The sequence below is a fragment of the Miniopterus natalensis genome, chromosome 9, assembly GCF_054644295.1.
Source record: "Miniopterus natalensis isolate mMinNat1 chromosome 9, mMinNat1.hap1, whole genome shotgun sequence".
In the NCBI taxonomy this organism is placed as follows: domain Eukaryota; kingdom Metazoa; phylum Chordata; class Mammalia; order Chiroptera; family Miniopteridae; genus Miniopterus; species Miniopterus natalensis.
This window is the reverse complement of record NC_142089.1, coordinates 18,635,316-18,648,066: the sequence shown is the minus strand read 5'-3', so window position 1 is coordinate 18,648,066 and position 12,751 is coordinate 18,635,316. Positions and strand designations below refer to the sequence as shown.

Below are 12,751 nucleotides of genomic sequence, written 5' to 3'. Positions count from 1 at the left end.
TATTTTATTGCCTCTTTATTTGCCTTTTTCTCTCAGACCGTCCTCTCTAGATTTGTAATCCCATTTCTTTCAATAACTGGCTGTACAAATACAGCTAAGTAACTAGTTCTCTGACCATCAATGTCTCCATCCCAAGAATAAAGGGGTGGAAGGAGTGAGAGGTGACCCTCATAAGACAGCTCGGGGAGACCCGCCTCCTTTGCTGGTGTACTTCCTCGAGCAGACTGAGCAGGTCACTGGCTTACAACCAGGCGGACCTGGTTTCGACTCTCGCCTGGTGAGCATGCCACCCTGTCCTTCTGCTGACAGGGGTGTCCCAGACCGCAGTGCAGAAGCAGTGCCCCCACAGGCCGACGGGAAACTCAGGCACATGTGTGGCTGCTCTAGTCAGTGTTTACCTGTCACTTCTGCCTTTTTCCTCCCAGCATCCGCCTGCTCTTCCGCCATCCGAACCCCCTGACGGTGCCATCCTACAGGCCATGGAGAATGAGCTGCCGGTCCCCCATTCGTCTAGCAGTGCCAGTGTCCCCAGCAGTGCCAGCGGGGTCAGTAGCAGCAGTGGTGGGAGTGGCCGCCCCGCTGGGCCCCAGATTTCTGTCTACAGTGGCATTCCTGACCGGCAGACCGTGCAGGTGAGATTCCAGCTGATCTCGGGTTGAATTCCTGGATCACCTCCAGGCCTGGCCAGGAGGACGTGTCAGCGTGGTGTGGTGGAATAACTGGGGTGTTAGAGAAGTGAAGCTGGATGGTCCAATCAAGGAAGTTTCAGGAGGGGGAGTACTTAGCAGATCTGGACACGTCTCCCTTACCTGTGAGTCAGACCCCAGAGTGCTGCTTTGGGAGGATGGGTCTGTGAGAGTGTAAGAAACAGTGAAAATAATAAACAGAAAAAGTGACTGGGAGCGGCTAAGCCACAACCTAGACTCACCATCTAAATGACAACTTCTCTGTAACAAATACAAGTTTCTCAAAGACAGAGGACCAAAAACGAACCCCCAAACACTCCCCTGTCCTTGTAACTTCTTACCTACTTCGCCAAAGCAGCAGTTTACAGAGTCACCCTGCGGCTTCGCAGTGGTTTCACACTGTTCCAAACGCAGCTGTGACCACGTGTCGCCACCTGCTCTGTGCCCAGTGCTGTCTGGAGGGTTTTGCACATATTTACTCCTCCAGCTGTGAGAATGGTTGTTATTCGGCACAATTCTATGGTTGAGAAAACTGCACCTCAGAGAAGGTATAACTTGTCCAAGTCATTCAGGTAAAGACAAAAACTCTGAACCTAATTCTCCCCCAAAACCTGTGTTCCTAATCACTACAATGCCTGCTTGAGGTTCCGGATGAAAAGGGCGGGAGAGAAACTGCAGCCGAGAAGCGTTTGCTCTGTGACTTTGCTGTTACAGCCTGGATGTACCAGACACGTGGCCTCATCCTGCTTCGGCCCCAGGCCCAGGCCAGGGAACGGAGGAGAAGCCACAGCAGACAGTGCCAGGGCCTGAGAAATCTAGTGAAGGAAGGTGCCATGGGACACTCTGGGGCCCTGCCCCTCCCGTTGCTCTGCCTCACCCTTAAACCCTGTGTTCTGTGCCCATTACGCCGCCCAGGCTCTTCCACGGCCCGTTTGCATGTGAGCATTGCAGCTGTAGTTTCTAGCAGCTGGCATGAGGCTGTGCCCTCCTCCTGCCCCTCAGCACAACTCTAGGCATCAGGGATTAGGGTTTCTGCTCTGGCAGATGGCAGCACCCCGGTCGTGTGCTGTACGGAAGCCACTTCCCCGCTGACATCTAGCGAGGAAGAGTCGCGGTATCTCTGCCACGGCTGGCGGGACTGCTGAGGGTGCTTTTTGGAGCCTAAGGAAGATGAAGAAGCTTAGGGAAAGGGAAGAAGGAAGGGTCCTGGGGAGAACCAGAACAAAGAGGACTGAGCTCATGTAAATCGGGCCCTTCCGAGGGGAAGCGCGGGGTGGGTGGGGGTATCTGGGGAGACCCCAGAGCCCAGGCAGAATCCGGGAATGTGCCTATTTTCACCGAACCCCAAATCTGAGCCCAGCAGTTATTCTGTGCTAGAGCACCAGCCCTGGAAACCACGCTAAGCTGGAGAGACTCAGACTGGAGGCTCCCTTGCTGGGGCAGGACCCAGCATTGGGAGCAGCCCTGTGGCCAGGGATTCAGCAGACTAAGGGCAGGAAGTAGGCCAAGGCCTGGCCAGGGCTCAAGTGGGACATCGGGTTGGGAAATGGCGGGAGGGTGACCAGGCGAGGAGAGAGAGGAGAAATGTCTCTGGGGCTCATGAGAAGACAGAGGATTTGGGGCTGGGGGAAAGCATTGCTTCTCTGTTCCTGGGGGTTGGGAGAGGCTCTGAGAGGCAGAGTAAAGAGGGGGAGGGGAACAGAGAGCAGCCTTTTGTCGTTTCCTTTCCACTGTGGCTCAGCCATTCCTATCAGGAAAGGGAATGGCAGTAAGGCCAGGAGTGGGAGGTGGTGGCTCAGAAGAGGAAGCACTGGAGGGAGGGAGGGAGAGAATGAGAGAGAAACCCATCACCCTGTGGCATTGGCCTGCTCTGCAAGCCCCAGGGGCCCTTCTTCAAAGGGACTGGTGGGACTTCCCAGGCAGCTAAGGGCAGACCCTGGGCAGCGGCCCAAGTTTGCCCTGAGGCCCCAGCGGGGATGGTGTGGCCTTGGGTAAGTTTTAGTTGGCTGGTGTCTTGCTTAAGCTGCGATAGTCCCCCCTAGTGAGCTGTCTCTCTTCCCACCCCTTTCCTTCTCTGCTTCGTTGAGCTTTGGTTCCCTCTGTCATCATCTTCCCTGTGTTCCAACCACCCTAACCTGAGGCTGAAGAATGGCGGTGAAGGGCAGTGTCCTTGGCATGGGACACAGTGTCACTGGAGGCTTAAAGGACTTCTGTCTCCCTCAGCCTCTCCACTACCTGAGAGTGAGTCAGAACAGTGGTGGGCTGCCCTGAAGTCAAGGGGAGCAGACAACACAGGGGCAGACAGTTCTGGGGAGCATGTGCCCTGAAGAGATGCAAGACAGACAAGGCAGAGATGCCTCCCCCACCTGCCTGAGAGGTGCTGGCTGTGGTGGTGCTCCCAGACCTGGTGGCCTTCCCTGAGCGGTTGGAGACGGACGGGGCTGACGGGCGTGGTTGCAGGAGGCGGGCGGTAGGGCTGCTGAGATCGCTGTGCCCCCCCCGCCCCCCAGGTGATCCAGCAGGCCCTGCACCGGCAGCCCAGCACCGCGGCCCAGTACCTGCAGCAGATGTACGCGGCGCAGCAGCAGCACCTCATGCTGCAGACGGCGGCGCTGCAGCAGCAGCACCTCAGCAGCGCCCAGCTCCAGAGCCTGGCAGCTGTGCAGCAGGTAAGAAGGAGACGGGCTCCGCCAGTGCCACCCAGGTCGTGGCAGCTGCGTAAGTAAGAAAAGCAGGCACTCCACACGCGCTCCGTGCATCCTCCCTGGACCCGCACAGAACCCTGGGAAGGAGCGTCATTGTCGTCAGCACCCTCTAACCGATGAGGAAAGAGGCTCTGGGAGGCTAAGCGCCTGGCCCAAGGTCACACAGCCCTTCGGTGGAGCGGCTGGAACCTTCAGCCCGCCCAGCCCAAGGAAGGAGGCCTTCCGCACTGTGTCCTGCACCACAGGGATGGGACCAAGGGTCAAGGAGTCCACAAGCAGAGGCTGTTGCCCATTCGGCTTGCCTGTCTGCCATCAGTGCCTGAGGAGAACTCATCATTCATTCAACAAAATTTTTATGCACCTACTATATGCCAAAGTTATGTAAGGCACTAAATATACTGTGCACCCTGTCTTCTTGGAGCTTTTAGTGGGGAGAGAGCCAGTAAACAGAAACCCAAATAGACAAGGAAACAAAATATGTAAACATCTCAGTTGTGATCAGCTCTGTGAAGGAGAGGAGCAGACCACTGTGACTGAAGTACAAGGAAGACCTTAGGTTGGGTGGCCAGGGAAGGCCTCTCTACCGGAGTAACATTGACGCTACACTTGGAGGGTGACGAGAAGCTGGCCAAAGGGAGAGGATAGGCTGGACATCGCAGACAGCGTGTACAATACTCTGCCTGGGGACCCAGATACGACAGGGAGGGAAGGAGCAGAGGGCTGAGAGAGCAGGAAACCTTGCTAATAGCCATAGCTGACAATTAGAATGCTTACGTGCAAATGCCTTGCCGTGTACAATCCTTCTGGCAGTCCTACAAGGTGGACACTGTTTTTATCCTCACTTTATAAAAGAGGAAACTGAGGCACTGCTTAAGGTTATACAGATGAGGTAGAATGAAGGTCTGACTCCTCACCACTGCCCTGTAGTACTTCCTTGGAGGGTGAGAGCCTGGGGCATGACTAGGGGAGATCTGGGACTCTAGTGATTAGACTTGTTCTTTTCCAGGCAAGCCTGGTGGCCAACAGACAAGGGAGCACCTCAGGCGGCAGTGTGTCTGCACAGGCCCCAGCCCAGTCGTCCTCGGTGAGTAGGATGCAGAGCAGCGGGCAGAGCCCACAGCTCTAGGACCAGCTCATTCCTCCTTGCCCAAGACCCAGTCATGGTGAATCCTTAGCCACGTACAATCATGGCTGGAATCTATTACTCTTGCCAGAAATAAAGTATGTGTCATTTCCTAACCCTTACTTTTGGTAAGTCCCTGCCATCTTTCCACTGTCAAGGCTCTCTGTTCGTAGCTCAGTTCTCTCGCCATTGGATCCTCCCTGCAGCTCTGCATGTAGGCCAGAGATAGGGCAGTGCTGGAGGGAAGATCCAGGGCCCAAGGACCAGAGATGGTTTTGAATGAGACTGAATCCACCAAGGGACAGAGTGGGGAGAGAACAAGATGGATGCGGGGCACGGATCAAACCAACAGAACCTCCTGTTTCCTACTGCATGTGTCTCTCTCATCAGATCAATCTGGCAGCTTCCCCAGCAGCAGCCCAGCTCATCAACCGGGCTCAGAGTGTCAACTCAGCAACAGCCTCGGGCATCGCCCAGCAGGCTGTGCTCTTGGGCAACACATCTTCTCCAGCCCTGACTGCAAGCCAAGCACAGATGTATCTGAGGGCACAGATGGTGAGTACCCAGCCTGGGCCATGGCTCAGGTGGGCCTGGGGAAAACAGGCAGAGAATTCAAGAGCTAGGAGTTTAGAGAAGGGTGGGGATCCGTCGAGGGAGGGGAAGAAGCCTAGGAAACAGTTGGCAAGAGATAAGGGTAGAAGAAAGAAATGGGGCCGGAAGGCCAAGGGGGAGCTTTGGCATAGGCTCCATGACTCAAGGACAGGTGGGGTTCCAGGAAATAAAGTTAGCCACAATGCCTCCTTCCTTCCCTTCCTAGAGTGCAACTGAATTGTCCTCTTCTTATCATAAGCCATTCCCTAAAATTAGTTAGGGTAGAGAATGCAGGAGTCCTTCCCCAGTGGCCTGTACGCTCGGGCGCGTGAGATAAGCAAGCACAGAAATGTCCATATCCTCTACAGAAATGGGAAGCTGGTCTGTCTGTCTCACTGTGACAGTCCTTGCCGTTGCACAGGGGCCAAAGGTACCTCCCGGCTCAGGTGGTGAAGGTGGCGGCAGCTTCGGGACAGGCTGCGGCCTCCGCTGCCCCCCAGCTGGGCCTGCTTCTCATCGGGATCACCCTATCATCTGTTAGTCAGGTGGACTCAGGACGGCATCAGCCCTGGACATGCAGACATAAAATCTCTCCTTCACACCTGGCCCTAAGGGCTGCAGAAGTCCTTAGGAATTTAAGAGGTTCCTGAGATTCAGAAGAACTTCCTGGGAAAATAGCAGCCTGCCCCCGAGGAGACGATAGCATCTAATGGCTCTCCGCTGGGCTCAGTCCAGCCTCCTATCTCCCATTCTGAAGATTTCTCCCTCCAGCCCCTTGGCATACAGTCCTCCCCTCCCTTGCTCCTGACGCCAGAATTGGACACTTGGAGCTTTTCTGGTCTTGCTCCTGCACTTCATTGCTAACTCTGAGTTCACTGTTTGAGGTGCAGCTCCATTCCCAGGGACTAGCCTCTTAGACATACAGCACAGAACAGACTTCCATGTCTCTAGGGAAAGGACAGCCACATTGTGACCCTGCCCAAGCCTGCCTTTGTCTTCAGTTTACTCTTTCCCTTGCCCTACTCAGCTGCCCCAACTGGAGTCTGAAGCCTGCCTGCCTTCCTCCCCAAAGCAGAGAGTACATGCACAGAGGGGCAAGCACAGGTGCCTCCCAGAGTTCCAGGGAAAGCACGCTCCAAGACACCAGCATGTCCGCACTGGTGCCAAGCCAGACTCGCAGGGCTGGGAGCATCACACAGAGACCATCACAGAGCCTGCACCCCATGGAAGGGATGCAGACACGAGCACAGCTCTAGGTGCTCTACTTCCTATATACACACACACACCCCTAAACGCAGCTTAAAAATGACCGAATCATCCTTTCTGGAGCTGAGTCCTGTTCTGACCCCAACCTGGAGTCAGGAGTGGGTTAGACCCAGACAGTGGTCCTAGGGCATCTGTCTCAGCCCAGGGTCCCTGCTCCCCAGGATGCTGCGGAGAGAGTGACTAGGATGTCCTGTGAATGTAGGTCTCCTCTAGGATGAGCTCCTCACAGAGGCTTCTGCAGTAAACCTGATGTGGGTACAGCCCCAGCATGGCTCTCCCCGACCACTCACCCCTTCACAGCCCAGCCGAGGTCAGGACGCCACAAGCCTCTTGAGATTTTCAGGGGATCCCCTTGGACTCCTTCCCTGTCTTGTCTCCCTGTTTCCCCATATCTGCTCCCTGACTAAACTGTTCTGTCCTATGGCCGAGCCCACATTGGGCAGGTAAAAGGCACCTCGTTTCCTGTGATTCCAGGCCCAGCCAGGTAACCTGGTGCAGGTAGCTAGGAGCCTAGGCGGCACTGTTCCTTTGTCCCCTCAGCTCATCTTCACGCCCACGGCCACCGTCGCTACTGTGCAGCCTGAGCTCGGCACTGGCTCCCCCGCCCGGCCCCCCACCCCTGCCCAGGTGAGGATTCCATCTTGCGGGAGGGTAGGGGGGTGGGCACCCCATAGAGGGGTACTGATACCGGGTATGGGCCCAAGTCCTGGTGGAGCTTTGAATCTTTGGAAAGGCTGGGATCTTCTAGGAAAGCAGGTGGGAGACAGGACAGCCCAGTGCTCCCAGACTTGCTCCTTCATTCCCCATGGAGAAGGTTTCAGCCACTCCTGACTGTTCCTGCGACACAGGTCAGGAGTCAGAGAGCAGTGGCCTGAGGTCACACCAGTGAGACCCAGTGGTCTTTGCTACCTTTGTACCTTACACTCTCCCTCCCCAGTGCAACTTCTGCTGCTGTGGTTGCTTTTTATGTGGAAAATCCCTCTCTGGTTACACACACCAGCACCCCTAGGAATCGGGGAAAAAAGGCATGGAAGAGGGGGCAAAGATAGTCCTGAGTCCCTACCCACTGCTGGGAGCACAAAGATCTGCTGTAGCTGGAAAGATTCCATGGGCAGCAGGGCGAGGAACACCCTCCCCCTCCCCCTTCCACCCCCCTGACCCCCCACCTCCCACCTCCAGCTACAGAATGGGGCCCACATGGAGAGCACTTGGTAGCAAGATTATCAGATTTGTCAGATGCGAGTCTGGCACAGCCTCAATGCGTCCAGCAGAGGGCGCCAGGGACCAGGCTGAATAAGCAGGCCCAGCGGTGTTCACCTTATTGGGAGGACAAGACAACCCTCTGCCTGGTGGCCTTGCTGGTCAATTAACTTTCCATTTCACCCTGGCCTTTTCCCGGGTGGCAAGCCCCACGCCCTGCTGTATCTGGGAATTCTTTCTAAGTGGTATGGATCTCACCCTGATAGTTTGGAGGAGGCAGGAGTTAACAGAAGGGAGAGAGCCCACCTGCCTGCCCGGGCCTGCCCCAGCCTGGCCGTCTTCCCTTCTCAAAATTCCACATCTTCTGCGGATGGGCCCAGTCACTGGCACTCTCTCTTGTCCCCTTTAGAACCTCTACCTGCTCCTGGTTTCTCTTTCAGCCCCTAATTTGTTCTCTCTCTTTCTCTCTGACTTTATAACCCCCTGTCCTGTTCAGCCATTCCTGGATCCGTCCCTAATTCCTTCCCTATCTTAGTTGCGTGTTGGCATCGCTCCTACCCACATTCTCCAGACTCCTGTAGACCCCTCTTTTCCAGGTACAGAACTTGACCCTCCGAACACAACAGACACCAGCTGCAGCAGCCTCGGGCCCTAACCCCACTCAGCCTGTCCTGCCCAGCTTGGCCCTGAAACCCACGCCAGGTGGTAGCCAGCCTCTGCCTACCCCATCACAGGGCAGAAACACTGCTCAGGGTTCCCCCGCAGGTGCCAAGTCTGGCCTAACTGACAGTGTGATGGAGCCACTCAAGAAAGGAGATGGCAACAGCAGTGTGCCAGGGAGCTTGGAGGGCCGGGCTGGGCTCAGCCGGATGGTGCCCACTGTGGCTGCCCATCCCCTCATTGCACCAGGTAAGGGCTCCAGGAAGAAGGATCATATCCCCCCCCCCAAAAAAAAAACAAACAACAACTCAGGAGGACTGTGGGTCAGGGGAAACTGTCAAACTTTCCTTTTTCCCATGGACGTGCTAAGGTGCCAGCCATGTATCTCTCTCCCCTCCTCCAACCTTGAGGTGTTCATCAGATCCTGATTCTGTTTCACGCTTCTAATCCAGCTTTAAAGAAGGAAGCCACATCCGTTGGAATAAATGAGTCCTTCACAGCGGGCACAATGGTGAATCTCAGAGTATGCAGTCATAGCTCTTAACTCTGAGTGGGTGGAAGTTGGCAGTGGGACTATTTTGAAGTTCTCTAAGAGTCAGCAAAAAGGACAGGGGCCAGCCAGAGGCATGTAAGAACACACAGGGAGGTGAGGAAGTGGGAAGTTTGTTTTCTCATCATTCCACACACATTTGTTGGCTAATTTTTGCCAGTTGTATTGCAAGTTCTGGGTATGCAGAGATCAATGAGACTGAGCCCTGGCTTCCAGGAGAGCACAGTCTGGAGAGACAGACAAGTACCATGCAGCATAGTGTGATGAGTGCTGTAATATATGGGAGCTCTGAGCTCTGTAGGAACACAGAGCACTAGCTATCCTTGGGGAGATATCTCTCCAAAGGGGGCCAGCGAGGGCCACACTGGAGAATAAATGTAGCAAATTTTAAAAGACTAATAACCCAGCAGGTTACTTGTGAGGCAAGTTCTCTGAAGTTGGTGAATCAGTCTTCCCCGGGCCCAGACTCCTTTCCCTGCCTGCTAACATTCTCCCAGCACTGCCCCTGTTGGCCATCTCTAATGAGAAAATCCACCAAGAGCCCTAGAAGCCTGACTTACCAGTCTACGGAACAAGACCCAGCTGTTATAGCACAGAAGTAAATATAGTGGTGGACCACGTGGCTTCTCACTAAAGAGAGATTCACCCTGGTCACATCCCTGAGACAACCACTGACCCTCGGTGTTCATCCAATCTATTTTTTTCTTAAGAACCTACTATATGTTTGTTACTAATGAACCAAGATGGTAAAAATATGATTCCTTACCTAAAGGAGTGTGCAGTCAAAAGGAGGAAGCCAGATACATAAGCCAATCCATTTAATATCATAAATTTTATTATAGGAAAAAGTACGAGGTGAGTGGGCACAGAGCACAGATGGTCCTCTCAGCACCAGGCAGGATGGTGTAAATGAAATGGTGCAAAAGGCGAGCAGCTGACCCAGCAGACAAAGTAGACAAAGGTATCCGCGACAGGAAAGCACAAGTGGAGCGTTATGACAGTGAGCTGGAAGAATCTGACTTAAAGTCCTTTATTGGCCTTTTTGAAGTTCCCAAGGACAAAGGGTTGGTCTCTGCCTTCCAGTGGCCTCTACAGAGCCTGTAGAGCCTCACTGCCCTGTGGCTCCAAGTGCCTCTCTCTCTCTCTCTCTGGCATTACTTTCTCTAGAGATTGGTTCAGTCTCATCGTTTGTGCAGAAAGAAACTGAGGCTGAGAGGTAAAGACAGGTTCTTACAATGAGTTGATAGCAGCTTGGACAAGAGCAGGGACCCCCAGTTAGCATTTCTTCTATCTACTCATTCAGCATACAAGCTCTAGAGCAGAACTGGGAACCAAGTCCACATCTGGCAGTCAGATCCTGGCTCTCAGTCATCAAGCCGTGTCTGCCTCTCTCAGTTCTGACAGTAATTTGGGGCTTCCTAGGCCTTTCTCATTTCTGACCCAAAGCTCAAAGAGCCTGATGGTTCTAAGATTGTTCTGGGTTAACAGAGTCTAGTGGAGGGCTCCCTTCTCGAGCCCGGTCAGGGTGAACACAGGCGAGTTGCGGGCTGAGGTCCGGGCCCCAGTGTGGCCTGGGACTGACAATATGTGACTGTACGCAGTGCAGAAACCAGTGTTTCCGCAGGACTCTCTGTGGAGCAGCTGCGAGCTGCGGGCTACAAAGACGCTCTCCCCAGAGGCACAGATCAGCAGGCTTGGCACCGTTCCTGCCCCCCGCCGTCCCCTCCCGTTCTTCCTTCACTCTCCCACCCCTTCCTCTCGCAAACCCTGGGGTTCCACTCCCCTCCCCCACCTCCCAAATGGATGACAGCGCGGAGGTTTAGGATGCTGCAGATCCTCCCAGGGCCCCTGGGACAAACAAACAAAAAGACCGAGAGAACCCTTATGCCCTGGCGGAGGGGGCAGCCGGGAGCGGCACCTGCCCCGGCCCCACCGCCCCGCGGGGTACCTCCCGCCGCGCCGCCCGCCCGAGCGCGGCTCCGAGCATGCGCGGGCACGCCCGGGGGGGGGGGGGGGGGGGGGGGGGGGGCGCCGAGCAGTTTTTGTTTGTTGTTGGAGCATTTTTGAGCCGGCTGGCTGGTTGCCCCCGGGGAAAGTAACCAGTGGAGACTTGGGGGGGGGGGGTACCGCACGGGGAATGCGTCCTCCTGGGGCTGTTTCCTCCCAGCGCCGGCAGCCGCCCGGCTCCAGCTGGGCCTGCTCCCGCTGACAGCTGTTTGGGGGTGAAACCCCTCCCCCATGGCAAGCTCCCTGCTGTTCCTGCTCCTGTCACCTTGGCAACCGGCTTCTTTAGGCTCCGCAAATAGAAAAGGTCCCTTAAGCCCTGAAAAGGGGTGGGTTGCGGGTGGGGGAGGGGAGGGGAGGGGGCGGAGAGCAGAGCCGGGGGCCGGGCTTGGCAGGGACAGGGCTGACCGCGGAGGGCAGGCGAGGGGCAGGCTGCGAGGGCGCGCGGCACCCCAGCTCCCGGTAGGAGGCCCGGTTCTTGGGGTCCTCGTTCTAGTGGATAAAACTCGAGGCCTTGGGTGCACAGTCAGGCCCAAAGGTGAGAAGAAAGTTGCCGGCCGGGTGGAAGGTGCAGTGACAGGAGGGAACTGTCTGGTCATTGACCGTCCTGGGCCCTTTTCGCACAATGGTGCCGCAGGTTCTTTGTCCCGCCTCCCGGTCCCTCCTCAGGTCTCACCGAGGGGGGAGAATGCTCTGTTGGAAAGCCTGCCACAAACGGCTTTGTTTATCACAGGGAGGGTTTGTGTCAGGGAGCAGTGATCTCTGGCTCCGATAGGCTGGACAATGGGCTGCTGCTGATTCTGGGGATCTCGGGCACCAAGTTTCCCTCCCAAAGCAGCTGCCAAACGGGGGGGGGGGGGGGGGGGGGCTAGGCACACCCTGACTTAGAGAATCCAATAAAAAACAAAACATGCAGGTGGGCCCGTTATCTAGCTGGATTCAAAATTCCTAACAGTTTTGTTATTAGAATCATGCAAGCAGCCATGAAGGTCATTTCAGCTATCCTCCGTAGGGCCAAACTTAGATTGCTAAGAATCTCCTTATATTAGGACAGGGGGAAATCGGCAGGATATCAGTGGAATTTTATGTTTTGCTTAAGAGAGAGAAGGAGAGAGGGAGGGGGCAGAGAGGGAGAGGACTCTGATGCACAGAGGACCTTGGGACTGTTGAGCATTCCTTCTCTCTCTCTCTCCCTCACATTCTGCACCCTAGGCTCCTATTACATATTTTACTTCCATGGTCACTGCCAGCTAATAAAAGTAATTACAGTTAGTAAGCAATCATATTCCAGGCACTGTGCTAAATGCCTTACCTACATATCTCATTTAATCCTAACAATCATCACTTCGTCTCACAAATGAAGACGATGTGGCTCAGAAAGAATAGCTAACTGTCATCGCCAAGTAGTTTTGCTCCCTTTAATTGTTCCTTTAAGCTCAGCAAGTATTCATTTAGCATGTGTTATGTGCCAAGCATAATGCTAACGGTTTGGAGTTACAGAGATGAATAGGTTTAAATTCCAATAGGGCTGGGTGGGAATTTGAGTTGCACCTTGAGAAATAAGATTCAAGAACTGAACAGGAGGATTATCTCGGCTGGCACTGGGCAGTACCCACACCCAGAGAGGCTGTGTGTGCCTATGACCATCTGTCTGTTCGTGGAGGTGGGACCTGCTCCTCCTTCCCTTTTCCTGCCCCACTGCCATTAGCTGGGGGACACCCAAAAAGCCTTTTTCCCTGTCCCCCTTGTGTTTTATTCCAACACTTAACCTCCAGAGGAACCTCTCTGCTCTTACGTTGCAAAAAGCTACCACCTGTCTGCAGACGGCTTCCCAGTGTGCACCCATCCCTGCCTCATCCTCTCTCCCCATAGACTGCCGGCCACTGATAGCCTGTTCCCGCTTGGAAACCACCCCACCTGAATCCACAGGTTTAAAATTTGGAGGACCCAGAAACAAAACTAAACC

General features: G+C 54.9%; 1 protein-coding gene across 6 annotated transcripts in view; it reads left to right on the top strand.

Annotated features, from left to right (window-relative positions):
- The first annotated feature begins 479 nt into the window (after nucleotides 1-479).
- The window catches only part of PHC2 (polyhomeotic homolog 2), a 47,255-nt gene continuing 34,983 nt past the window's right edge, over nucleotides 480-12,751 (top strand). For 2 of the 6 annotated variants that reach the window (XM_016218054.2, XM_016218045.2), the window contains exons 1-6: nucleotides 480-632; nucleotides 3,197-3,355; nucleotides 4,398-4,475; nucleotides 4,905-5,069; nucleotides 6,912-6,998; nucleotides 8,168-8,480. In XM_016218054.2, the coding sequence (XP_016073540.2) occupies nucleotides 480-632; nucleotides 3,197-3,355; nucleotides 4,398-4,475; nucleotides 4,905-5,069; nucleotides 6,912-6,998; nucleotides 8,168-8,480 (955 nt within the window). Of the gene's footprint in view, nucleotides 633-3,196; nucleotides 3,356-4,397; nucleotides 4,476-4,904; nucleotides 5,070-6,845; nucleotides 6,999-8,167; nucleotides 8,481-12,751 lie in introns of all 6 variants that reach the window. The other 4 variants (XM_087820292.1, XM_016218036.2, XM_016218064.2 and 1 more) reach the window with 4 other exon arrangements.